Below are 27,297 nucleotides of genomic sequence, written 5' to 3'. Positions count from 1 at the left end.
CTTGTTCTCTGACCAAGAACAAAGTTTGCCATCACCAATTATGATTTCTTATGCACCTTTATTTGTGATTACCTTATACTTGCTTCAAGTTGAATTATATGAGGAAGTTGTTTACTAGAATGTCTTGTGTGAATGAATATGATGCTTCTTGTCCGTATTTGATTTATCGACTCTTCACTCCATAAATATGTGGTCCTGTTTACCGAGTTCAGTTTCGCTTGGGGACAAGCGAGTTCTAAGCTTGGGGGGAGTTGATACGTCCAATTTGCATCACTATTTTATATCATAATTTGCTGTTATTCATTGATATATTTCATATTTGGAGGTGATACTTATGTTATTTCATCTATTTTGCATGTTTCACGATTATTGGAGGATCGCGCACCGAGCCGAGATTCTGCTGGAAAAAGCACCGTCAGAACGCAATATTTCGGAAGATCAACAGTTGACGGAAATTATACCAAAAATTCTGTTTTTCCAGATGACGAAGGGAGCCAGAAGGGGGAGAAGAGGGGACCCGAGGTGGGCCCACCCCATAGGCCGGCGCGGCCCAAGGCCTGGCCGCGCCGCCCTGTGAGGAGGGGGGCCCACAGCCCCTCTCGCCTCCTTTTCTTCGCGTATGCCTTCCTCCCGAAAACCTAAGCTCGAGGGGTACGTCGCGAAGAGCCACAGCCGCCTCTACGGGGCGGAGAACACCAGAGAGAAAAGAGCTCTCCGGCAGGCTGAGATCTGCCGGGGAAATTCCCTCCCGGAGGGGGAAATCGACGCCATCGTCACCGCCATCGAGCTAGACATCATCTCCATCACCATCACCATCATCTTCATCATCATCACCGCCGTCTTCACCGCTGCACCTCCTCACCGCTGTAGCAATTTGGGTTTGATCTTGATTGTTTGATAGGGGAAACTCTCCCGGTGTTGATTTCTACTTGTTATTGATGCTATTGAGTGAAACCGTTGAACCAAGGTTTATGTTCAGATTGTTATTCATTATCATATCACCTCTGATCATGTTCCATATGATGTCTCGTGAGTAGTTCGTTTAGTTCTTGAGGACATGGGTGAAGTCTAAATGTTAGTAGTGAAGTATGGTTGAGTAATATTCAATGTTATGATATTTAAGTTGTGGTGTTATTCTTCTAGTGGTGTCGTGTGAACGTCGACTACACGACACTTCACCTTTATGGGCCTAGGGGAATGCATCTTGTACTCGTTTGCCAATTGCGGGGTTGCCGGAGTGACGAAACACGAGCCCCCGTTGGTATATCGATGCGGGAGGGATCGCAGGATCTCGAGTTTAAAGGCTGTGGTTAGATTTATCTTAATTACTTTCTTGTAGTTGCGGATGCTTGCAAGGGGTATAATCACAAGTATGTATTAGTCCTAGGAAGGGCGGTACATTAGCATAGGTTCACCCACACAACACTTATCAAAACAATGAAGATTAATTAGCCGTATGTAGCGAAAGCACTAGACTAAAATCCCGTGTGTACTCAAGAACGTTTGGTCATTATAAGTAAACAAACCAGCTTGTCCTTTGTGCTAAAAAGGATTGGGCCACTCGCTGCAATTGTTACTCTCGCACTTTACTTACTCGTACTTTATTCATCTGTTACATCAAAACCCCTGAATACTTGTACGTCGAGCATTTACAGTGAATCCTTCATCGAAACTGCTTGTCAACACCTTCTGCTCCTCGTTGGGATCGACATTCTTACTTATCGAAGATACTACGATACACCCCCTATACTTGTGGGTCATCACGGCTCCAGGCGACGACCCAAACCCTAGAAGAAGGCGGCCGATCTCCCTCCTCCTGGCCGCTGCCGCCGTCGGGGTCGGCGGTAGCGGCCGCGCCCGGTTTCCAAAGGCAGGGGTGGTGGTGGCGCGCCCATGGACTCCCCTTCGCGCGGAGGTGGGGTCTTTCAGGGGCGGCGACGGTGGACGGCGGCGACGGTTGCGGTGGCCTTCGGCTACATCACCTGGATCATGGCCTGGGACGTGGTGGTTTGGCAGAACTCGGCGGGGATGAAGGGCGGCAGCGGGATCAGGCGGCGGTGGCAAGGTACATGGTCGCGAGGCGGCGGCAATGAGGCTCGGCCAGGCTTTCCTGGCGGGCAGCAGCCGGCCGTCTCCCATCGTGGGCGTGCGTAGCCGCTATCCCGATGGCTGCTGCCTCCAGCGGCCGGGTTGGAGGAGGAAGATGGACCACGGTTCCCAGCCATGGCGGTGGCGTGGGGCCCGGCCGTTCCGGCTTTCATGGTGGTGGTCCTAGGGTTCTTCTTTCGCGAAGATGAAGACGTTCCGGATGCCGATCTTACTTCATCTAGCTGGAGTGATGAGTTCCGGAAAGCTTCGACAGCGAATGAAACAGTGCATCTTTTGCCTGGAGTTCACATGATCGGCTGATATTCGGTCGCTCGTACCCATGCTTTTATTCCGCCCGTTTGGTTCCAGAGCGAGCGGAGTGAAGCTCTGTTCTGTGTTGACATCAAGAGACTTTTGGCCCATGGTGAAGTCAGAAGCAGAGAATATCATGAAGGCGGGATTGAGGGATTAGTTAAAGAAGATTCAAGTCTCCGCGATGTTGAGGAACTTGCTTGGTGTTCTGAGATTCGTATCAATGGTATGAAAGTGGGAGCGACAACACAGGTGAAGTTCAGATTCCTACCTTTCAGGGTGAAAACCCAAGGTCGGCCCTTAACTGGTTGTGCATGGCAATGACTTTGTTGGAGGCATTGTTTTGACATCGCGGACTATCTTCAGGGTGAAAATCTAAGATCTTTGATCGGGCGATGACGGCACTGGTGTACTGTTCCCTTTTTTAACGTGTCGCTTTTGCAGAGTATGTATTTCAGGTGTTGTCTTGGCGGTGGATGTATTGCTGTTGTTAGGCCTGAGATACAATAGCGATACTTTTATTTTTTAGTTTTTTTTGACTGTTTATCCGAACTGCTACTAGGGTGTTGCATTGTTGTAGAAGCTAGGTTTTTTTTTTTTGAGAAACACAGTACAAACGCAGGCACTCACATACACGCGCATACACTCACCCCTATGAACGCACACACGCACACCCTACCCCTATGAGCACCTCCGGATGACTGAGCCGGCGGATTGGATCTTGAAATTGACGAAGTCACCACAGTCGCCTCGCTGTCGACGGGAACGTCGCCTCTCGCTGAATGAATATTCCGCCTTTATGAGACACACATATGTCAAACCTGGGGTTTGAACTCTGGTGGATATTAATATATTTTCTTTATAAAAAAGCTAATAAGTGGTGATTGACAGATCGACACGTACGTGCTCCAGTATTTTCCCGAAGCTACACCGCTGGGTGTGGTTCACCGTACGCATATATAAAGCTATCGGGGCAGCGCGCGACGCGCCGAGGCCACTGAGGAACCGGCGGGGAGAGATGAGCTGCAGGGTGTGCGTCACCGGAGCCGCCGGCTACATCGGCTCCTGGCTCGTCAGGAAGCTCCTCGACAGAGGCTGCGCCGTCCATGCGACCATACGGAACATCGGTATGTGTCAAATTTCTCCGCGCATGCATGCCACCGTAGACAGCTCGCCATCGATCGAGCGATAGATTGGGCGAATTTTCTCTGTTCCTTCTTCGACCTTCCTGACTTTCAGTCATGGCCGGACGCGCCCTCGATCGGGCTGCAGGTGACGAGAAGAAGACGGCGCTGCTCAAGGGGCTGCCCGGCGCGGCGGAGAGGCTGACGCTGTTCCAGGCGGACATCTACGACGCCGTCACCTTCGAGCCAGCCATCCAGGGCTGCGACTTCGTCTTCCTCGTCGCCACCCCGCTGATGCACAACACCGGCAGCTCAAAGGTGCCAGCAGTCGATCCAAAATCCAAGAATCAAATTTTCTCTCGGGTTGTTGGCAACAACTTGTTGCGTCTAGCTACCTAGCCTTGTGACGTCGAGTACATGCACTGAGAGTATCTCCACTGGCACGTCCCGTAGCGGCTTCGATAGCGTTTTAAGGGTCGGCGTAGTTTTTGAGCTCGCACCGGTAACGCCTAAAAAGCGTCGGCTAGTTTTCGAGCCCAATAAAAGCGCCGGTAAACCCGTGCCGGCCTCTTCGTAGAGGCGCGGACCGGGCGCGTCGGCGCCTCGCGGAACGTCAGAAAATACGCGTAGGCTCTGCCTGGTAGCCAGACGCACCGCTTTCTCCACCTCCTACCCACGTCCGAGCAGACTCCCACCCCTCTAGATCTCCACCGTCTCCGTCGCCGTCGCGTCCCCTGCTTGCAATAGACACCGCCGCCTATCCAGGAACCGCCGTCCATCGACACGGCCGCCACCCCCTTGACCGGCGACCGCTGTTTCGCTAGGAACAGAGCTCGCCGCAACCTCTGCACAACCGCCCCGCTCGCAAGGTGCTCGTCGGATTGCCGCGATAGACAGCGACGACGAGATGATGCTGCAGCTGTTCATGGAGAACGCTGAGGTTCTCCGGTGGCAACAACAGCAGCTGATTCTGACGAGTTTGATCCATGTTCGCCAGCCTTTGTTTGTCGTGCCTCGGCGCGGCGGCTCAAAGCCAGGCAAGAGGAGGTACATCAACCGGCATCGTCAAGCTGGCGCAATGCTGCTTGACGCTGACTACTTCACCAACGACGCCACTCATTCTGCGAAGAAATTTCGGTGCCGGTTTAGGATAAACAAGGATCTCTTCATGAAGATTGTCTACGGCGTCAGGGAGTACGACGACTACTTCATGGCCAATCAAGACTGCACAGGTTTGTGGGGCTTCACCTCAATTCAGAAGTGCACTGCTGCAATGCGCTGTCTTGCATACGGTGCTCATCTAGATGCAGCCAATGACTACCTATGGATGGCGGAGTCGACATGTTCACAAACTCTCTACAAGTTTTGCCGAGCCGTCATAGCGGTGTTTGCTAAAGACTATTTGAGAGCACCAAGGGCAGATAATACAGCTCGGATCCTGGAAAAAAATGCAAGCACGAGTTCCTGGGATGCTCAGAAGCATTGACTGTATGCATTGAGGCTGGAAGGATTGCCCTTTTTCTTGGCCAGGGGATCTACAAGGGGCATACTGGTGAGTGCAGTGTCATTCTAGAGACGGTGGCTGACCATGACCTCTGGATTTGGCATGCTTTTTGGCATGACAGGAAGTCAGGAACACACAATGATATCAACGTGCTGCAGCGCTCATGTGTTTTCCAGGCTAGCTGAGGGACAAGCTCCTGCCGTGAACTTTGAGGTAAACGGCCACACGTACAACAAGGGGTACTATCTAGCTGATGGTATCTACCCAACATATGTTACATTTGTGAAGACAATTCCGTCTCCAGCTTCGGAGATGGATGCTTATTTTGCAACATGCCAGGAAGCAGCTCACAAGGATGTTAAGCGTGCTTTTGGGGTGCTTCAGCAGTGTTTCGTCGTCGTCAGGTACCCTGCTCTCATTTGGTTTGAGTCTCAGATGTGGGAGGTGATGAACGCCTGTGTGATCTTGCACAACATGATCATTGAGAGCGAGCGTGAAGAATCAGTGCATGATGATCAACCATTTGATTATCAAGGGCCTCTTACTGAGGTGGAGCATGTACCCCAAGAATTTATCGCTTTTCTCCACATGTATCATGAAACCCGAGATGCAGGTGTTCATGTTCAACTTCAGGCGGATCTAGCTGCGCATTTGTGGGCTAGGAGAGAAGCCATCAACAATGCATGCTTTAATTTCTATTGGTTTGATTGTATGAATAATTTATTTTTTATTTTTGTGATTGTATGAATAATTAAATATAGTATGAATAAAATGTGATTGACATATTGTTTCAAAATATTGTAAAAAGGAAAAAAAAGTTTCGGGGACCGCCGTACGGGGGCGCCGGTGTGGGAACATCATCCCCAAATAGAGGATGTAGTGCCGACACCCCCCATACAGCAGTGCCGACGTTCCTGCTGGCGCCTATTTGGGAAGCGCCGGTGAGATGCTCTGACAAGTGATGAGGCTATCGACGTCGCCACAAGACGGCGCACGCTTGATAGCTATAGGGCGCGTTTGGTTGTCGTTCTCATGCAGCCAGGGTCCAAAACAACGCACGTTCTAGGTCCAGTTGAGCTTGGCCTGTTAGAAACGGTGCAAAAGACACAATTTCCACTTCGTTTGGTGGTCTAGGCTGATATTTTTGGGCTGTGAAGATATTTTGGGCTGGTTGTTGGTCGTGGCTGCGTCCTACATGCATGTGAGGCTATCATGTGAGGGGCCAACAACCTGGTACTGAAATCTAAGGGAATCTTCACACGCTTTCGTTTGCAACGGGCATGTCCCCAGGGAAATGCTCGATTCGGGCGTAGCTGTGGAGCCTGACCCGATGCCCTTTTTAAATGCTTTAAGGTCCGTGCTGTGCGGCTTGTTTTAGCTCCTGTAAGGTAGCCCACGAAAAAAGATCTTTCTATCCCGATGCAGTCTACAAACTTTCATGCATATTAACAAAAGCACCCATAGCTTTTGTCGTGCATTTGCTAGCGCCACTGCACTTCAATGCATAGCTCCATCGTCCGGTCGGTTTCTCGAGCGAAGAGCTTTGCTTGAGCATCTCCAACAATCACGCTAAATTTTGACGCTGTAAAAACACTTTACAGCGCACTCCATCCATGTATCGCGCGTGAGACCATGTTCACCTCCGATAGAAGCTCTAAATTTTGGAGCTGTAAAACTAGGTAGTTCTTTCTACGCGTGATTTGTACCCCGTGCTTTTTTCGGCGCGGTAGATATAGTGCACGAGATAACCTTTTACAGCGCGCTTCACTTTATAGTACCGATTGCAGCAGCTGTTGAAGCATCAATTTGCACCTCTCACGTGCTAAACTAGTTATTTCAACGTTGATGCTCTTACACACCGAATCAACCGCGTGCTGCGTGCATGGTCGTACATGGTCCGTTTCTCTTTGGATTTTCGTAGTTCAGTTCTCATTGATCTTCTTAGCTTATACACCTCGGAGGTTCTGATTAAATCGACCGAGTTGTTACGAGGCAAGTTAGCTAGTCTGTACTACCTCCATGCAAAAATTAAGGATTATATTATTTTTAGAAAGTTAAACTATGTTAAGTTAGATTAAGTTCTTATTAATAATTATTAACATGTAAAATACGAAATTAATATTATTGGATATATAATGAAATATATTTTCATATGGTATTTACAAAGTATTACTATATATTTGTTGAAGGTTTTTCCAAAAATTTGGTCAAACTTTATTTGATTTGACTTTCAAAAAAACAAAAGCCTTAAACTTTAAGATGGAGGTAGTACATACTTTCACGTTGAATGGCTGGCACTATTGATAAGTGCATTCTGCTTGGGCCGATTAATCACGAACAGATGGATAGCTGGCCTCTATCAATTTCAAAACGAAGAAACACGGAAAAAGATCCACCATAATAGGACCGCATGCGCGCTCCAAAACAGAGTGTTGTAAAAACATTGGAATCTTATGAAACTAGGTGTGAGATTCGTGGGAATAAGGAAAACAGAGATGAACCCTAAAACGTATAATCACATCAAGGTTAAAACAAAAAGGTTGCAAAATTAAGGTTCAGTCATAAATATGCAACTTATGCAACTTATGCACTTTCACTTATCATTTGTGCATTATGTGCCTATAAACGTAAAAAATAGATTTGAGCGGTCTGCAAGGTCTTTGTTTCCCCTTTGAAACCCAAACTAAAGGAAAAAAATTCATCTATTTTTTATATCTAGGGGGCCGTGTGCCAAACATGTTTTATCTAAAAACTTTTCGTAGGGGACCGTGTGCCAAACATGTTTTATCTAAAAAAAAGATCCGAACTGGGTGGTCTAAGATTTGAACCTAGTATGCAAAGTGGGAAAAGCGTCCAACCTTGCCACTAGGCTAAGTGTTCGTTTGTTGATAACTATACCACGCCACGCCGCCTTTGAGCCGAGAAGAAATATAATTTTTACATCTTTGCCGTGCGCTTACATTAGACAAAGGCTTGCTTTGCCGTCCGTTTGTTAAAAGCACTAGGCAAAGACTTACTTTGTCGTGCGTTTGTTAAAAACACTAGGCAAAGACGTGCACGGCGACGTAGATGGCCTTGCTGTGCAGCCTATCTTTGTCGTGCGCTGTGTTGGTCCTTTGACATGCAACTTTCTTTACCGTGCGCTCTCTTCCATCGTTGCCGTGCATCATATCTTTACCGTGCATCATATCACGACCTGCAACTTCGTTTCTTAGCAATGAAGTAAATTCGGCACATTTATCTCTAACTGACTATGCCATCTATTTTCATCTTTGTGTTGATTCCGCAGTACAAAGACACAACGGAGGCAATCGTGGACGCGACACATGCTATCCTAGAACAATGCGAACGGTCGAAAACGGTGAGGCGTGTCATCCACACAGGCTCTGTCGTGGCCTCGGCGCCGCTCAGGGAGGATGGCGAGGGCTACAAAGAGTTTATGAGCGAATCCTGCTGGACGCCGCTTGTTGTTCCCTATGGTCACAGCAACGAATTCTTGGACGTGAGTGTTTTCATTAATTCTTGGACAAGGCTCTGAAAAAAATGAAAACATTATTAGTACTTTTGTTTTTCAAAAGGTGAAACCATAGCTTCGGCCTCTACTTTAATTGATGCATATAGTCTTTTACTGCATTATTATAAATCAAGTCTCAGAGTAAATAAATCTCAAGGGTTGCATAGTGTTATATGTACTGGTGCATACTCCATCTGTACACAATTACTTCGTAGTCAATGTCAAACTTTGTAAAACTTTAAGTACATATTTACAAAATAAATCTTAAAATCTATAATATAAAATAATTTTATTGTATTATAAAGTATATTTTCATCTTATATGTAGTTGGCATTATAGTCATAGAGTCGCGCTATTTGACCCCCAGAATGGAGAAAATAGTTATTATACACTCACCCTGTATCTTCGCAATCGTAAATAATTTTAACGTCACGTAAATTTTGCCTTACTTTTAAGTTGAGTAGAAAAAAATAAAAAATAGGCATGGCATAATTTTGTTTGTCTATGTGACGTAAAAAATACGACGTACAATACATATTTTTGGTGTTTTTTACAATGTAATGACTCATATGGTGCGTTTTTATATCGACATTTTGTTGTGAGTCAATATGAATGTAATTGATTGGATGTAAAAACATAAATTTACGAATGTAACAACATAAAAATATGCTGGGTGCAAAATAACTTTGCTGCACCCTGAAAGTCAAATAGGCGTTTATTGATATTTTTATATATTTTCAAACTTTATATATTTTGACTAAAATTATAACGCGAAGACCGTGGGAGTTTCCAAGTATGTATAGTACATTGATTGAAGAATCCGAGCCCTAGCCACGCAATAGCTGAATATTGAACGGCCATGTTGACTTGCACGCGTGCAGGCTTATGTATCCTCCAAGACCCTCTCTGACAAGGAGCTACTCAAGTACAACGACTCCTCTTCATCCACCACGGCGAGGTCATTCGACGTCGTCGTCCTGCTATGCGGCCTCGTCGGAGGAGACACCATCCTGCCCTACACCCCTGACAGCATGAACACCATGCTGTCGCCTCTCACCGGCGTCGAGGTTTACCACAAGAACCTAAGGTTCCTGCAGTCCCTCCTCGGCTCCGTGCCACTGGTTCATGTCGACGACGTCTGCGAGGCGCACATTTTCTGCATGGAGCGCTTCACGGACATCGCCGGCGGCCGATACCTCTGCGCCGCGGCGTACCCCAACATGCAGGATATTCTGGAGCACTACGCTGGCAAGCACCCGCAGCTCAAGCTGATGATCAAAGAGTATGTTCTTTAACTGAATGTTTGAATTTGGTTATCTCGATGCGTTGTGATTAATACGTGCTATGTACTTTTTGCGTGTGGATTAGGGTGGTGGGAGAGGGAGTGAGAGTGCAAGCTAATACAAAGAAGCTTGTGGAGCTGGGGTTCAAGTATAAGTACGGGGCAGAGGAGGTGCTAGATGGCAGCCTGGAGTGCGGCAAGAGGCTGGGATTGCTCTGATGCATAACATTGCCATGCCACCGTCTGTTAGTGCTAGATTTATTCTCAGTTTTTAAAAAACTTTAAAGTATTATTTTTGAATATTTCAAAAAAGAGCTAGATGTGGCTCAAGCTACGTTTGTGGTTTCCGGGAGTAGAGTGTGGCGTTTTGGAGACCGAGCTCTTTATTTTCAAACACTCAAAATTCGTATTTTAAAGTTTTAAAAAAATGGAAATAAAATTCTGAAGATAGCCAATGATGTATGTTACAATGGTGTTAAATATTAATGCAAATTAATTTGTATTTTAAGCTACACGAAATTGACAAAATCTGACATACTTTACAGTCTTGAAACATGCACTATTCACTATAAAATTTGTCACAATTTCTTATTTTTGTGTAGCCTAAATATGAAGTAGTTTGTATTGAGATTTTACTCATTGTAGCTATCTGCAAAATTTTGATTCGAATTTTTTAAAATTTTGAATCATGAATTCTGAGTGTTTGTAAATAAAGGGCTAGGTGTAGCTCAGCCTTCATTTGAACTTTTCCCTGGTTGCCACTATGTAACCTTTAGACATTATGTGTTCATGTTCTTGTGATTAATATTAGGTTGGTCACCTGTACTGACCAAAGATAAATAAATAAAGATTTCTTTCACTAAGTCCATCGTTGGAAAAACAACCATTTCTGAATTGATCAAGTTGCACACAGTTTATAAAATGCCGTAGCTAAATAAGAATCACCATTTAAGATTGTTAACTTAGAACTAGAATAGTGGCAGTCAACTTCGAAGTAGGTGACACTTGCAAATCAACTGATAAAAAACTCAAGTAAAGATGGTTCATTTAGCGAGATACTGGAACACTTGCGCTTTGACTGCGTTTAAACAATCATCTCTTAGTTGACCTGCATGCAAAGGCAAAATAATTCAACATAATAAGAATAGTATGAATGATAGAAATAATAAAGAAATAAAATTAAGGGGTGGCTAGATATTTCGGTGGCATATGGAACACACTAGACATTTTAGATGTACAAACTGGGTCTAGATGCAAAGAGGGATGACTGATGTATATACCGTGCACTAACTCCCTTGCAGTCATGCTATTTAAGCCTAAAATGCGGTTTCATATGGATTGCACAAAAATAATTTCACCTATAGTTGTGTAGAACTTACCAAAAAAATCATAAGAACTGTGATGATTTAAACAAGTTCTTTGTATTACAATATATAATGTTTTTTTGGTTACATTTTCTGTAACATTTAAGCATATTTAGCATGAGTTTTGTAAATGCTTGAGAATTTCACAAATTTTGTTACCATTTACACATATTTTACTTGGGTTTCTTACATGTTTATGAGGCATTTGTTTGCTTTTTTGTTTGTCTATATGTATGCATGTATGTACATATGTATGTATGTTTGTTACACAGAGTTTTGTTCATGTTTCCCATGGTCATCCAAGTCAACTCGAACCACTGCAAAATTCAACTGAAACTTGTACGAAAGTTTGAAGGAATCATGAAACCACATTTAAAACTTTATAAAGGCTACATAAATAGAAGAATGTCAACAAGAAGTCTCATAATATTTTTGGTCAAGTTTCAACATCTGAAAATTTTAAATTTCAAAAATACTAGACATTGATCTTGTTTGCCAAAGCCCATGGAGACGGATAGATGGTGCGAAATTTAAAATATATATCATTTCTTAGTTCGTAAAATAAACGAAAGGTTGGATTAAATTATGGGAGAGGAAGAGTATGGACAACCTGTTTATTTTAGTAAAATCCAAGGCTGTAAGTGAAATATCAACCGAACGTGGGTATGGTGCATTGTACATGCCCCGTACCGAACTATTTACATTGTTCTCATTCCTTAATACTTGAAAGAGTCGTATCGATAAAATGAGTTGATCCACCCAAGAATAACAAAACAAAAAAATCCATCTATTTATATATTATTAGAATTATATTAGGGGTTAACAAGAAAAGAAGAATAATGCTAGGAAATTTCACAATAAATAGAAACATCTAGCCCTTGATTTAGGTAATAAAAATTAAACAACAACCATTAGATATTCCGTTCGACGTAAGTTAAAAATATTACCAATCTATGCCATTATGAAAATAACCTTTCGTAGTAGAATGAAAAAAGGCTCCTTTTCCACTCTCTCTCTCGTATGCACTTTTGTTTGAAAATATAGCGCGACCACGTAAAAGAAAGAAGAAGGTAATAGCGTGCGAGCAGCCGCCGGAATCCTCAACTCTCATGATCGGAAGGTGTAATATGCCAGGTTTAGAGGATATAAACAATAAAAAAATAAATATGTGCATTGCAATCAATCATGCATGTAAAATCTGGGTAAATTTATAACTTTTGATATAACTTGTCAAAGTGATTGAAGTTGTAGCCGAGTTGATGATTCAGGAATAGTTCATCATGCCAAGTTTTGAAAACTTTGATATGACCTTTGATAAAAAACTATTCTTAGAACGGTAGGATTAAGACTCGTGAATAAAATTGAATTAACACGAAGCACATCCTTTAGGAAGAAATAACAACTTTCTTCTTAATTTATCTTTCCTAACCATCAATTAACACATGTGCTGCTGTTGCGGTCAGAAACCCACCGGCGAGCAGCGACGGGCAACACAGTAGAGCCGGGAGGCTCCCAGGATTGCGGCTGACCCTGGTCCCTCGGGCGACGGCCCGCAATGCCTTCTGGCACACGCGTCCTGGTGCTTACGAGGCGTGCCACCTGACCTATACCTGGTCAGGAAGGTGATGGATTGCTTCGACTAGTTTCCTGCATGGCAAACACGTAAACATTAAATACGAGCTTCGATCGGCTCTTAAGTTGTTCTGTGGATCGGCTCAAAGAGCCGATTGCCCCACGGTTCATGTTAGATTTATAAGGACATGGGAATCATGCTTTATCAATATCAAGCTAAGCTAATCTACGATAGTCTAGGGTTTTCACCGTATAATCGGAACATCCTATGCGTAATTGAGCCTAACAGATACGTAAGATGATAGAAAACCAGCACCAAAGAGGCCTAAAAACCAACATGAAGTTGATCCCCGGAACAATCCCTCTAGAGCTTAGTAGACCACACTTTACGCACTACCGGATCCTTCAACCCGTTTATAAGGCCTAACCATACGGATATCAAACCAATCCTTGAAGAACAAGGAGCAACTATAACGGATTAGATCTACTAAATAATGAACAAGCAAGGTGCTGCCCTTACACCTAAAATAGGTGTAAGGGCAGCTAGATATCGAGGGGAAGTGTAGCTAAACAAGTGCATCGTGAAAGCATTGTGATCAACCCCAAAACACCTAAGATAAGGGTGTTGCTCGCCATCAAAAAAGGCTTCAGCACGAGCAACACCAAAAACGAATAAAACGATACTGCCTAGATCGCAAGATACGATCTAGGCAGCATGTTGCTTACCCGGGAGAAACCCTCGAAACAAAGGGTGGCGATGCGCCTAGATTGATTTGTTGTGAACGTGATCGTCCTCCTTTCTCAATAACCCTAGATACATATTTATAGTCCGTAGACTCTCTAACTTGGGAATAAACCCAACCGTGTACGAGCTAAACTCTATCTCTTAATTCTAACCGACACGTATCCTACTATATTTACAGATTTCACGGGCAATCTTGCCCAAACTTCTTATACAAGGCCGGTTCGGAAATATCTTCCATGTATATCTTCTAAGCCCATTTAAACACGGCCCATCTCCAGATTTGGTTAAATTCTGAGCTGCATAATTATTTTGGACATGATCAATCCGCCCCAACAACATCATTTCTATTCTTACCTTATTCTACCTCATCCTGTCTTAACCTAATGTTTAAAATCTATACAAATCATAGCTCCTTATACCGGAAACCGCAAGGTCAAAAGTTCATAATAGCCTTGCATTATAAAAGCACTAATCCTATGAAACTAAGCTCATTTCGATTACATTAAATCCTATGAAACTAAGCTCATTTCGATTACATTAAATAGATCAAGCAACTTGAATAAATTAACTACAAGGGTTTTGCAACTGAAATGATCACAACTCGATGAAATCAAAACCATCGGAACTAAAGTCTTCTTTAGATCCTATTTGATAATCCATACAAATTCCTCACATCTTTATTTCATCCATAAATTTCACCGCAAGTCCCACAGTTGAGTCCAAACATATTTTTGCCAACGGTGTATAAACCTAATATGTACACCTTGGAAACAAGAGTTAAAATACGCACGCTTTTCAAATTTAAGATTATTTCTTAAGATATTAAGTTTGATTTAGAGCAGTAGAGGGTGGTAAATTTCATGTTAACATTTATGGTTGAATATCACCATTTCACATTTAGCATTGAAATGATAGTAATTATACTCCCACAAATTAAGGCTGATTAAATTAAGTTTTCCATGTTTTGTATTGACCAAGAAAATTGTTGTGACTAGAGCCATATTAATTCTAATAGCACATACAATTGCCCATAGATTTTCTAGAAAATTTTACATATTTCGTTTACAAATACATAAGAATATAAGAAAATGACCTCTCAATTTCTGAACCATCTTTATTTTACATAAAGATAGTAGGAGAAAATTCCATGTGTACAAGATAATTAATAAATATTATTTCCTCCGATGCATAGTAAGTGTCATGGTTTTAATTTAAATTTCACTAAAAATAAACTAAAACCACGACACTAATTATGGATCAGACGGAGTATTACTTTTATAAAAATTAAAGATGATGCCCTCGCATTTGCAAGGGCCACTGTATTAGTTAGGAATAAATAGTTTATAGACATCTGGATATTTGAATTCACGGATAGCGACATGGATAATATATAATGTTTTCCCCAACATACTCTTAGAATGAAAGGCTTCTTTGATCAGTGGCACAACCAAACCTATAGTTTTCTTTTCGGGGGAACTATTGTAGTTAAATTCAATAATAATATTGGTAGATACTTCAAAAAATTAATTAAGACAAGGTGGTCCATTATCATTATGCTATTTAATATACTGGCTTATACATTAATGATGATTATAAAGCACATAAAACACGATGGCCAAATTGAAGGTGTAGTACCGCGTGTTGTTGATGGTGGAATGCCTATCCTTCAATATGCTAATGGCACGAACTATTTTTATGGAACATGACTTTGCAAAAGTAAGAAATCTGCAATTAATTTTATCAGCATAGGAGCAACTTTCGGGACTAAAATAAACTTGCACAAAAGTAAATTGTTTTTCTTTGGCAAGGCAGAAGATGATGCCGCCACTTATGCACAAGTCATGTTTCTGATCAGCTATTTGGGTATTTCAATTTATTATCGGTGACTTAAAATGCAGAATGAAAACACATCAAGAAAAGATTGCATAAGAGATTAAGTAGTTGGAAAGGAAAATTACTATCCCTCGACGAAACATTAGTTCTCATCAGTTCTGTACTAACCAACACGGTATTTTACATGATTTATTTCTTTCAACTTCCTACAGGAGTCTTACAAAGATTGGATTATTTCGATCAAGATTCTTTTAGCAACAAGATAATGAGAAAATAAATATCTATTGGCTACACAAAGTGTAGTGTGCCATCCTAAGGATCAAAGTGGCGTAGGGGTTCATGAGAGTAGTTCACTTCTTGCTAAATGGCTTTTTAAGTTGCTTAGTGCAGAAGGAGTATGAAAAACTCTCCTTAAAGGAAAATATATTGACTCTCGTGCATTGTTCCAAGTTTATTGGAAACGTGGTGATTCTCACTTCTTAGTTGGTCTTATGGCATTCATATGATATATTTCATATGGTTCGAAGATACGGTTCTCGGAGGATATGTGGCTGGGTAATGCTACACTCCGCAACCAGTATTCAGCTCTGTACAATGTTGTGTGTCCTAAAGTTGATACAATCGCCAAGATGACGGAATCCTTCTTACCAAATGTGACGTCCAGACAAAATCTCGTTGGTCCTAGGCTTGAATCATGTCATGATTTGTTACGACGCTTGTCTTTGGTTCATAGTTCTAAATGGTCTGGTGATGGAACCTACATGAAAATGGTAAATTGTCTATAAAATCAATGTGCATAGCATTAGCCCAGCGAGAAGTGACAGCTAATAAAAACTGGAAAATTTGGAAAATAAGAATTCCACAAAAAACTTTTTTGTATGTGGGACCTTCGAAAAGGTGTAATCCTCCCAAAGGATAACCCTGTCAAACACAATTGGCATGAAAGTACTAATTGTGTGTCTATCACGATGACAAAACTATTAATCACTTATTCTTCTAGTGAAATTCTGCTAGGTCTATATAGTCAGTCATCGAAATAGAATCTACCTCATATCCACCATGTAGCGTTGCTAAATGGTGTTAAAAACAAGTTTAAGTTACTTATTAGGATGGTAGGGCTTGTCATTATCGGGTGCTGTGGCTATGTAAAAATGACAAGATTTTTAACGATAAAATTCATCTCTTATGTAGGTTATCTACCGTGCACAGTTTATGCTTCGTTAATGGCTGTCTCTACGACGTGTGGAGAACCGCGAGCTACTTATGGAGGTGCCTACATTGTGCTAAGTTAAGCTTTAGGGCATCTCCAACCGGGCGACCCAAACGGACGCGCTGGGCCGTCCGTTTTGGGCCGTTTGCGTGGCCGAGCGGACGCGCGGACGGAGCCCCGCGTCCGCGCGTCCGTTTGGGTCGCGCGCTGCGCCCAACGCGGCAGATTTGGGTCGCGGCGCCCTATGGTATGTTTTTCTTGTAAATTCACTAGAAAAACGCAAAAAAATATTATATAAAATATATAAAATAGTTCAAATGCTCAAAATGTATTACACATTACATAGTCCATGTAATCAAGGATAAAGTATTATTCAAATAAAATGAAAAAACGATACAAATGCTCTAGGCTTCAGGATTTCCTTCCTCATTGTTGTTTGCAGCATTGTTGCCTACATGCTGCCACATGTGCTCGACCAAATCGGCCCTGAAGCTGGTTGTGTACAGCTAGATCTCGAATTTCATGGTGCGCATGAAGAATGTCCTGGAATGATGCTGGAGCACCTTGAGGAGTAACCAACTCTCCTTGGCCTTCCCAGTTATTATCAAAGAGTGAATCATCCCGCTCTACCTCAACAATCATGTTATGCATGATTATGATACGTCTCCGACGTATCGATAATTTCTTGTGTTCCATGCCACATTATTGATGATACCTACATGTTTTATGCACACTTTATGTCATATTCGTGCATTTTCTGGAACTAACCTATTAACAAGATGCCGAAGTGCCAGTTCCTCGTTTTCTGCTGTTTTTGGTTTCAGAAATCCTAGTAACGAAATATTCTCGAATCGGACGAAATCAACGCCAAAGATCTTAGAATCCCCGGAAGCATCCGGAACACACCGGAGAAGTCGAGGGGGGCCACAGGCCCACCAAACTACAGGCTGGCGCGGCCGGAGGGGGGCCGCGCCGCCCGTAGTCCGGCCCCCCGTCAGCCCTCTCCGCGCCGCCTCTTCGCCTATATAAAGCCCCTGGATCGAAAACCCCGATACGAAGAACCACGATACGGAAAACCTTCCGAGCCGCCGCCATCGCGAAGCCAAGATCCGGGGGACAGGAGTCTCCGTTCCGGCACCCCGCCGGAGCGGGGAAGTCCCCCGGAAGGTTTCTCCATCGACACCGCTGCCATCTCCACCGCCATCTTCATCACCGCTGCTGCTCCCATGAGGAGGGAGTAGTTCTCCATCGAGGCTCGGGGCTGTACCGGTAGCTATGTGGTTCATCTCTCTCCTATGTGTTTCAATACAATAATCTCATGAGCTGCCCTACATGATTGAGATTCATATGATGATGCTTGTAATCTAGATGTCATTATGCTAGTCAAGTGAGTTTTACTTATGTGATCTCCGGAGACTCCTTGTCCCACGTGTGTAAAGGTGACAGTGTGTGCACCGTGTGGGTCTCTTAGGCCATATTTCACAGAATACTTACTCAATGTTGAATGGCATAGTGAGGTGCTTATTTATATCTCTTTAAGATTGCAGCATGTTTTGTATCACAATTTATCCATGTGCTACTCTAGTGATTTGTTATTAAAATAGTTTATTCCTCCTGCATGTGTGCAAAGGTGACAGTGCGTGCACCGTGTTAGTACTTGGTTTATGCTATGATCATGATCTCTTGTAGATTGCGAAGTTAACTATTGCTATGATAATAATGATGTGATCTATTCCTCCTACATATGCATGAAGGTGACGAGTGTGCATGCTATGCTAGTACTTGGTTTAGTCTCGTTGATCTATCTTACACTAAAGGTTACTTAAACATGAGCATTATTGTGGAGCTTGTTAACTCCGGCATTGAGGGTTCGTGTAATCCTACGCAATGTGTTCATCATCCAACAAAAGTGTAGAGTATGCATTTATCCGTTCCGTTATGTGATCAATGTTGAGAGTGTCCACTAGTGAAAGTCTAATCCCTAGGCCTTGTTCCTAAATATCGCTATCGCTGCTTGTTTACTCGTTCTCATTGCGTTACTACTGCTACATTACTACTGCTTGTTTATCGTCCCGGGCAAAGCACTTTTCCGGTGTCGTTGCCGTTGCTACTACTTATTCATACCACCTGTATTTCACTATCTCTTCGCCGAACTAGTGCACCTATTAGGTGTGTTGGGGACACAAGAGACTTCTTGCTTTGTGGTTGCAGTGGTTGCATGAGAGGGATATCTTTGACCTCTTCCTCCCCGAGTTCGATAAACCTTGGGTATCCACTTAAGGGAAACTTGCTCGCTGTTCTACAAACCTCTCGCTCTTGGAGGCCCAACACTGTCTACAAGAATAGAAGCTCCCGTAGACATCAAGCACTTTTCCGGCGCCGTTGCCGAGGAGGAAAGGTAAAAAGGCACTCATACTACGGTCTCGGGTAAAGTATTTTTCTCGGCGCCGTTGTGTGTGTGCTCAAAGCTATTTCCTTTAGATCCTGCAATTGCATCTTGTTGTTTCTTGTTTACACTAGTTTGGCATAATGTACAAGAGTGAGCTTCTTATTCTATTTCCTGATTTAAAACATGGATTGTTTGATGCGAAAATTAAAAAACCTATGGAATCTTATTTGCATGCTCGGTAGTAATATTAGTATGAACGCTTTGAACACCATTGTTGATAATAATATAGAAAGTTCTAAGCTTGGGGAAGCTGGTTTTCATGATATTTTTAGTCCCCCAAGCATTGAGGAGAAAATTTTCTTTGATGATACTTTGCCTCCTATTTGTGATGATTATAATAGTGGTCTTTTGGCGCCACCTACTATGGAGAGTAAATTTTGTTGTTATTATACTATGCCTCCTACACTTGATGAGAATAATAATGATAGCTACTTTGTTGAATTTGCTCCCACTACAACTAATAAAATTGATTATGCTTATGTGGAGAGTAATAATTTTATGCATGAGACTCATGATAAGAATGCTTTATGTGATAGTTATATTGTTGAGTTTGCTCATGATGCTACTGAAAGTTATTATGAGAGAGGAAAATATGGTTGTAGAAATTTTCATGTTACTAAAATGCCTCTCTATGTGCTGAAATTTTTGATGCTACACTTGTTTTATCTTCATATGCTGGTTACTTTGCTCCTCATGAACTTGTTTATTTACAAGATTCCTATGCATAGGAAGCATGTTAGACTTAAATGTGTTTTGAATTTGCCTCTTGATGCTCTCTTTTGCTTCACATACTATCTTTTGCGAGTGCATCATTAAAACTGCTGAGCCCATCTTAACGGCTAAAAAGAAAGAACTTCTTGGGAGATAACCCATGTGTTATTTTGCTACAGTACTTTGTTTTATATTTGTGTCTTGGAAGTTGTTTACTACTGTAGCAACCTCTCCTTATCTTAGTTTTGTGTTTTGTTGTGCCAAGTAAAGTCTTTGATAGTAAAGTAAGTACTAGATTTGGATTACTGCGCAGAAACAGATTTCTTTGCTGTCACGAATCTGGGTCTAATTCTCTGTAGGTAACTCAGAAAATTATGCCAATTTACGTGAGTGATCCTCAGATATGTACGCAACTTTCATTCAATTTGAGCATTTTCATTTGAGCAAGTCTGGTGGCCTAATAAAATCCATCTTTGCGGACTGTTCTGTTTTGACAGATTCTGCCTTTTATTTCGCATTGCCTCTTTTGCTATGTTGGATGAATTTCTTTGATCCATTAATGTCCAGTAGCTTTATGCAATGTCCAGAAGTGTTAAGAATGATTGTGTCACCTCTGAACATGTTAATTTTTATTGTCCACTAACCCTCTAATGAGTTGTTTCGAGTTTGGTGTGGAGGAAGTTTTCAAGGATCAAGAGAGGAGTATGATATACTATGATCAAGAAGAGTGAAAGCTCTAAGCTTGGGGATGCCCCGGTGGTTCACCCCTGCATATTCTAAGAAGACTCAAGCGTCTAAGCTTGGGGATGCCCAAGGCATCCCCTTCTTCATCGACAACATTATCAGGTTCCTCCCCTGAAACTATATTTTTATTCGGTCACATCTTATGTGCTTTACTTGGAGCGTCTGTTTGTTTGTTTCTATTTTTGTTTGTGTTTGAATAAATTGGATTACATCATGCTTGTGTGGGAGAGAGACACGCTCCGCTGGTTCGTATGAACACATTTGTTCTTAGCTCATAATATTCATGGCGAAGTTTCCTCTTCGTTAAATTGTTATATGGTTGGAATTGGAAAATGATACATGTAGTAATTGCTATAATGTCTTGGGTAATGTGATACTTGGCAATTGTTGTGCTCATGTTTAAGCTCTTGCATCATATACTTTGCACCTATTAGTGAAGAATACATAGAGCATGCTAAAATTTGGTTTGCATAATTGGTCTCTCTAAAGTCTAGATAATTTCTAGTATTGAGTTTTGAACAACAAGGAAGACGGTGTAGAGTCTTATAATGTTTCAATATGTGTTTTATGTAAGTTTTGCTGTGCTAGTTCATACTTGTGTTTGTTTCAAACAACCTTGCTAGCCTAAACCTTGTATCGAGAGGGAATACTTCTCATGCATCCAAATCCTTGAGCCAAACAACACTATGCCATTTGTGTCCACCATACCTACCTACTACATGGTATTTCCTGCCATTCCAAAGTAAATTGCTTGAGTGCTACCTTTAAACAATTCAAAATTTATTACCTCTTATTTGTGTCAATGTTTTATAGCTCATGAGGAAGTATGTGGTGTTTATCTTTCAATCTTGTTGGGCAACTTTCACCAATGGACTAGTGGCTACATCCGCTTATCCAATAATTTTGCAAAAAGAGCTGGCAATGGGATTCCCAGTCCCAAATTAATTAACAAAAATAGACACTCCTCCATGGTTTGTGATTGTTGGACGGCACCCGAAGGATTCGGTTAGCCATGGCTTGTGTAAGCAAAGGTTGGGAGGAGTGTCATCATAATAAAACTAAAATAAAAAGGCACTCCTTCATGGTATGAGATTGTTGGCAGGCACCCGAGGATTCGGTTAGCCATGGTTTGTGAAAGAAAGGTTGGAAGGAGTGCCACCCAAAAATAAAATAAAATGGGAGCCGCTCTTTGAAGGTTTGTCCGGCAAGGGGTTAGAGTACCCGCTACCATTCGTTGACAACAACATACACCTCTCAAAACTTTATTTTTATGCTCTCTTTATGTTTTCAAAATCAAAGCTCTAGCACAAATATAGCAATCGATGCTTTTCCTCTATGGAGGACCATTCTTTTACTTTTATTGTTGAGTCAGTTCACCTATTTCTCTCCATCTCAAGAAGCAAACACTTGTGTGAACTCGTGCATTGATTCTTACATATTTGCATATTGCATTTGTTATATTGCTTTGCATTGACAATTATCCATGAGATATACATGTTATAAGTTGAAAGCAACCGCTGAAACTTCATCTTCCTTTGTGTTGCTTCAATACCTTTACTTTGAATTATTGCTTTATGAGTTAACTCTTATGCAAGACTTATTGATGCTTGTCTTGAAGTGCTATTCATGAAAAGTCTTTGCTTTATGATTCAGTTGTTTACCCATGTCATATACATTGTTTTGATCGCTGCATTCACTACATATGCTTTACAAACAATATGATCAAATTTATGATGGCATGTCACTCCAGAAATTATCTTTGTTATCGTTTTACCTGCTCGGGACGAGCAGAACTAAGCTTGGGGATGCTGATACGTCTCCGACGTATCGATAATTTCTTGTGTTCCATGCCACATTATTGATGATACCTACATGTTTTATGCACACTTTATGTCATATTCGTGCATTTTCCGGAACTAACCTATTAACAAGATGCCGAAGTGCCGGTTCCTCGTTTTCTCGCTGTTTTTGGTTTCAGAAATCCTAGTAACGAAATATTCTCGGAATCGGACGAAATCAACGCCAAAGATCTTAGAATCCCGGAAGCATCCAGAACACACCGTAGAAGTCGAGGGGGCCACAGGCCCACCAAACCACGGCCGGCGCGGCCGGAGGGGGGCCGCGCCGCCCCGTAGTCCGGCCCCCCGTCAGCCCTCCCGCGCCGCCTCTTCGCCTATATAAAGCCCCCGGATCGAAAACCCCGATACGAAGAACCACGATACGGAAAACCTTCCGCAGCCGCCGCCATCGCGAAGCCAAGATCCGGGGGACAGGAGTCTCCGTTCCGGCACCCTGCCGGAGCGGGGAAGTGCCCCCGGAAGGTTTCTCCATCGACACCGCTGCCATCTCCACCGCCATCTTCATCACCGCCGTCTGCTCCCATGAGGAGGGAGTAGTTCTCCATCGAGGCTCGGGGCTGTACCGGTAGCTATGTGGTTCATCTCTCTCCTATGTGTTTCAATACAATAATCTCATGAGCTGCCCTACATGATTGAGATTCATATGATGATGCTTGTAATCTAGATGTCATTATGCTAGTCAAGTGAGTTTTACTTATGTGATCTCCGGAGACTCCTTGTCCCACGTGTGTAAAGGTGACAGTGTGTGCACCGTGTGGGTCTCTTAGGCCATATTTCACAGAATACTTACTCAATGTTGAATGGCATAGTGAGGTGCTTATTTATATCTCTTTAAGATTGCAGCATGTTTTGTATCACAATTTATCCATGTGCTACTCTAGTGATTTGTTATTAAAATAGTTTATTCCTCCTGCATGTGTGCAAAGGTGACAGTGCGTGCATCGTGTTAGTACTTGGTTTATGCTATGATCATGATCTCTTGTAGATTGCGAAGTTAACTATTGCTATGATAATATTGATGTGATCTATTCCTCCTACATATGCATGAAGGTGACAAGTGTGCATGCTATGCTAGTACTTGGTTTAGTCTCGTTGATCTATCTTACACTAAAGGTTACTTAAACATGAGCATTATTGTGGAGCTTGTTAACTCCGGCATTGAGGGTTCGTGTAATCCTACGCAATATGTTCATCATCCAACAAAAGTGTAGAGTATGCATTTATCTCGTTCGTTATGTGATCAATGTTGAGAGTGTCCACTAGTGAAAGTCTAATCCCTAGGCCTTGTTCCTAAATATCGCTATCGCTGCTTGTTTACCTGTTCTACTCGCGTTACTACCGCTACATTACTACCGCTTGTTTACTCGTCCCGGGCAAAGCACTTTTCTGGTGTCGTTGCCGTTGCTACTACTTATTCATACCACCTGTATTTCACTATCTCTTCGCCGAACTAGTGCACCTATTAGGTGTGTTGGGGACACAAGAGACTTCTTGCTTTGTGGTTGCAGTGGTTGCATGAGAGGGATATCTTTGACCTCTTCCTCCCCGAGTTCGATAAACCTTGGGTATCCACTTAAGGGAAACTTGCTGCCGTTCTACAAACCTCTCGCTCTTGGAGGCCCAACACCGTCTACAAGAATAGAAGCTCCCGTAGACATCGGATTACACAAGCGGTCATCACCTCCCACGAGTTTGCACATCCCGGGCTCGGCGGGGTGTCCGACGATAGCCCAACGAGCTTGGAGGATGCCAAACGCCCGCTCGACATCTTTCCGGGCTGCCTCCTGCTCTTTGGCAAACCTTGCCTCCTGCTCTGATTTGGGGTTTCGGATTGTCTTCACGAGTGTAGCCCAAGGTGGATAGATACCATCAACAAGGTAGTACCCCTTGGTGTAGTGGTGGCCATTGATCTCAAAATCCACATCAGGGGACTTACCGTACGCTAGCCTATCAAACACCAGAGAGCGCTGCAGCACATTGATGTCATTGTGCGAGCCAGCCATTCCGAAGAATGAGTGCCAAATCCATGTGTCATGGGAAGCAACAGCTTCAAGAATGACTGTGCACCCCTCGAATGGCCGCTGTATGCCCCCTGCCAACCAAAGGGGCAGTTCTTCCACTCCCAGTGCATGCGAGTCTATGCTGCCAAGCATCCCAGGAAAACCCCCGGAAGCGTTGATCGACAACGGACGAGCTGTGTCCTCCGCATTAGGTTGCCGGAGGTACTCGTTCTCCGAACGAACCGATCACTGCTCTCCGCAGAACCTGTACATCGATTCCAAGCCGGTTGACTCACTCATGCGCGTGTACTCATCTACGAAATCACCGGCAACGTCATATGCGAGCATCCTAATCGCTGCCGTGCATTTCGGTACGAAGAGAGGCCTACCTTGCCAATTGCATCCACTTTCGCACAGAAGTAGTCGTCGTAGATCTTGACGCCATCCATTATCCGGCGGAACAGCGGCCTGGTCATCCGAAAACGACGGCGAAACAAGGACGGCACGAACAATGGATTGGGTTGGAAGTAGTCGTTGTAGAGCTGGTCGTGGCCGCGTTCTCTTTTGCGGTCCAAGGCGGCCGCGCGCCCCGGCAAGGACCCCCAGTACACGGGGATTTGCGAGACAATGTGCTCGTGGATGAGCATCGCATCATCCGTGAAAAAATTGTCGTCGGACTCCTCTTCTGACGACGTGTCGATGAAGTTCTTGAAGTAGTATTCGTCGTCGCTGTCCACCATGATCTGAAAAGGGACACATTTTAGTTCGAGCATTTGAACGAACACCTCGCAGGTGGAGGCGATCCAAATGCTTCCGTAGGGACCTGCAGGCATGGCCGTCTCAGCCGACTTGCGGTCTGGAAACACGGTGCAGGAGAGCTCACCTCCGGCGGAAACGGCGCAGCTGCGAACGGCGGGAGGTGTCGCGACGGTGAGAGGACAACAGCGCCGACGGCGGCGTCCTCCGACTCTGCTACGACGCGGCGAAAGCAGCGCGGGACCTCGACCTATGCTTCCGCCCCGCTTGCCGGCGTCTCGACGACGATGGCCGGCGTCGACGCGCTCCCAAATCGCTGGTCCGTGGGTGGCGGCGGAGTGGTGGGGAGATGTGTGCGACGGGCTTGTGTTTTGGGAGGCAGACAGGCGGGCCAGGGGCGGACAAGGGGAGGACGCGAGCGATCAGCCTTTCGCGTCCGCGGCCACGCAAACTCGTCCAAGATTTGGGCCGGGTTTGGGTCGTCCCGGACGCCGCGGCCATCCGTTTTAGGGATGGGTCCGCGCGCTGGGACGCGGTTTTGTCCGTTTCGACCCATCCGGACGCGCGGGCGCGGGATGGGTCGCCCGGTTGGAGATGCCCTTACACCACTTATTTTGCATCGTGATTCATACCAGTAATAAGTTACAGGATGAATTATAACTGAAATTTAGGGTCTGTTTGGATGCTGCCAAGGCTCGCCCTGCCAATTCGCGGGCGCGCCAAAAAGTTGGCGAAGGAATCATGCGCCCCCTTCTCGCCAAAATGTTGGCGTGAAATGAACTGGAAAGTGGAGTAGGCATGGACACGCCAATTTATTGGCGTTCAACCAAACAGGCAACAAACCACTCAGTCAACGCCTTGGCAGGGCAGCTCGGGGCTCTAATCCAAACAGCCCCTTAATAACATTCTGTAACGAAGTTTACTCAGAAATAGTCACACCCATGTTTGTGGTTTTCGACACAAGACTTTCTCTCCCGGGTCGCTCTCGCGCGGGGGCGACTCCGGAGAGCCCCAACCCTAGGCCAAGCAACCCCCCACATAGCCACCTCCCCTGGCTGCTGCCGCCGCCGGCACCGGTGGCGGCGCCCTGCTGCCGAAGGCGGAAGGGAATGCTGGGCGCGCCCCGGTGTCTCCTCTGCGCGCGGAGAGGCGGCGGCCTGGCGGCTGGCGCGGCGAGGCGAGGTGGTTTCCAGGCCGGTGTGGCGTGCTGTGCTGACTGGCGGCGGAGGGGGAGTCCAGCTCACGCCTGGCGGAGGCCGCGCCCTGGTGGGCTCGATCTGGGCCTCACGGGCCCGGTCTGGGCGGACGGCTGCGGCCTTCAGGCGGGGTGGCGCCTTTCCTGGCGGCCCGTCGGTGGGTGCTGTGGCGCGGGCGAGGCGGGGGATGGCGCGGCGGCGGCCTGGCGGCGCCGGTGGTGGCCGATCTGGCCTGTGCGGGGCAGGGGTGCTGCCACTGGATCGCGCTGCGGCTGGTGGCGGCCGGGGATGGTGGGCATCGGCGATGGCATGCTGGCCGGCATGCTTTGACCGCGCCTCGCCGGTGAAGGACTCCTTGGCAGGATGGTGCTCCGGTGAAAGCCCTGCCCGACTTGGTCGGTGCTGGCGATGGCGACGCCCCGGGGCACCGTTCCCCTTCTTGAAGGCATCGTTGTGGGGCTCCTACCTCTCCTGGATTCAAGGCTTCATGCTCTCCGGGTGAAAACTCAAGCTCTGGCCTCGGCCGGTGCGGGCGACAGCGACGGTCTCGTCGCTTCCCTTCTTGGAGGCATCGTCTTGGAGCGCTTGACCTTCTCTCGGCGGTGGTGGTTTTGCTTGTTGTGCTATGTTGCCATGTCGGACGGGTTGGAGGATGTCGAGGCGGCGGCCTCGGGCAGGTGGCTGTGAGCCGGGGCGGCGGCCCCGGAAGGCGGTGCGGCGACATCTCTATGGTGCGGGGATGCGGCTTGCCACGACTTGGGTGGCGACCTTGGCCGTGTGGGCGGCAGGGCAGTCGGCTCGGTCGGATGCGTCCTAGTGGGGACGGTCGGACGTTATGTCGGGGCGGCGGCCCCGGATGAGTTGGTGTGATGCCCGTGGTCTGCGGCTGTTTGCCCTGTGCAGCTTGGGCTGCGGGTGTATGGTTCGTGCGGCGTTGCAGCTCGAGAGCGAGCGGTGGTACGTCGGGGCGGCGGCCCCGGAAGGTGGTGGCCTTGGTGGACGCGCAGGGCGCGACGGAGCAGCGGTATGTCGGA

At 45.0% G+C, this 27,297-nt stretch overlaps 1 protein-coding gene across 2 annotated transcripts in view; it reads left to right on the top strand.

Annotated features, from left to right (window-relative positions):
- Positions 1-3,403: 3,403 nt before the first annotated feature.
- LOC124670437 (putative anthocyanidin reductase) overlaps positions 3,404-27,297 on the top strand; it is a 46,338-nt gene continuing 22,444 nt past the window's right edge. The window contains exons 1-5 of one of the 2 annotated variants that reach the window (XM_047206935.1): positions 3,404-3,527; positions 3,673-3,842; positions 8,318-8,530; positions 9,424-9,824; positions 9,911-10,679. In XM_047206935.1, the coding sequence (XP_047062891.1) occupies positions 3,419-3,527; positions 3,673-3,842; positions 8,318-8,530; positions 9,424-9,824; positions 9,911-10,043 (1,026 nt within the window). In that variant the 5' untranslated portion in view covers positions 3,404-3,418 and the 3' untranslated portion in view covers positions 10,044-10,679. Of the gene's footprint in view, positions 3,528-3,672; positions 3,843-8,317; positions 8,531-9,423; positions 9,825-9,910; positions 10,680-27,297 lie in introns of those variants that run through there. The other variant, XM_047206936.1, reaches the window with a different exon arrangement.

Source organism: Lolium rigidum, chromosome 7 (assembly GCF_022539505.1).
Source record: "Lolium rigidum isolate FL_2022 chromosome 7, APGP_CSIRO_Lrig_0.1, whole genome shotgun sequence".
Classification (NCBI taxonomy): Eukaryota; Viridiplantae; Streptophyta; class Magnoliopsida; order Poales; family Poaceae; genus Lolium; species Lolium rigidum.
This window is presented reverse-complemented; position numbering and strand designations above follow the sequence as displayed.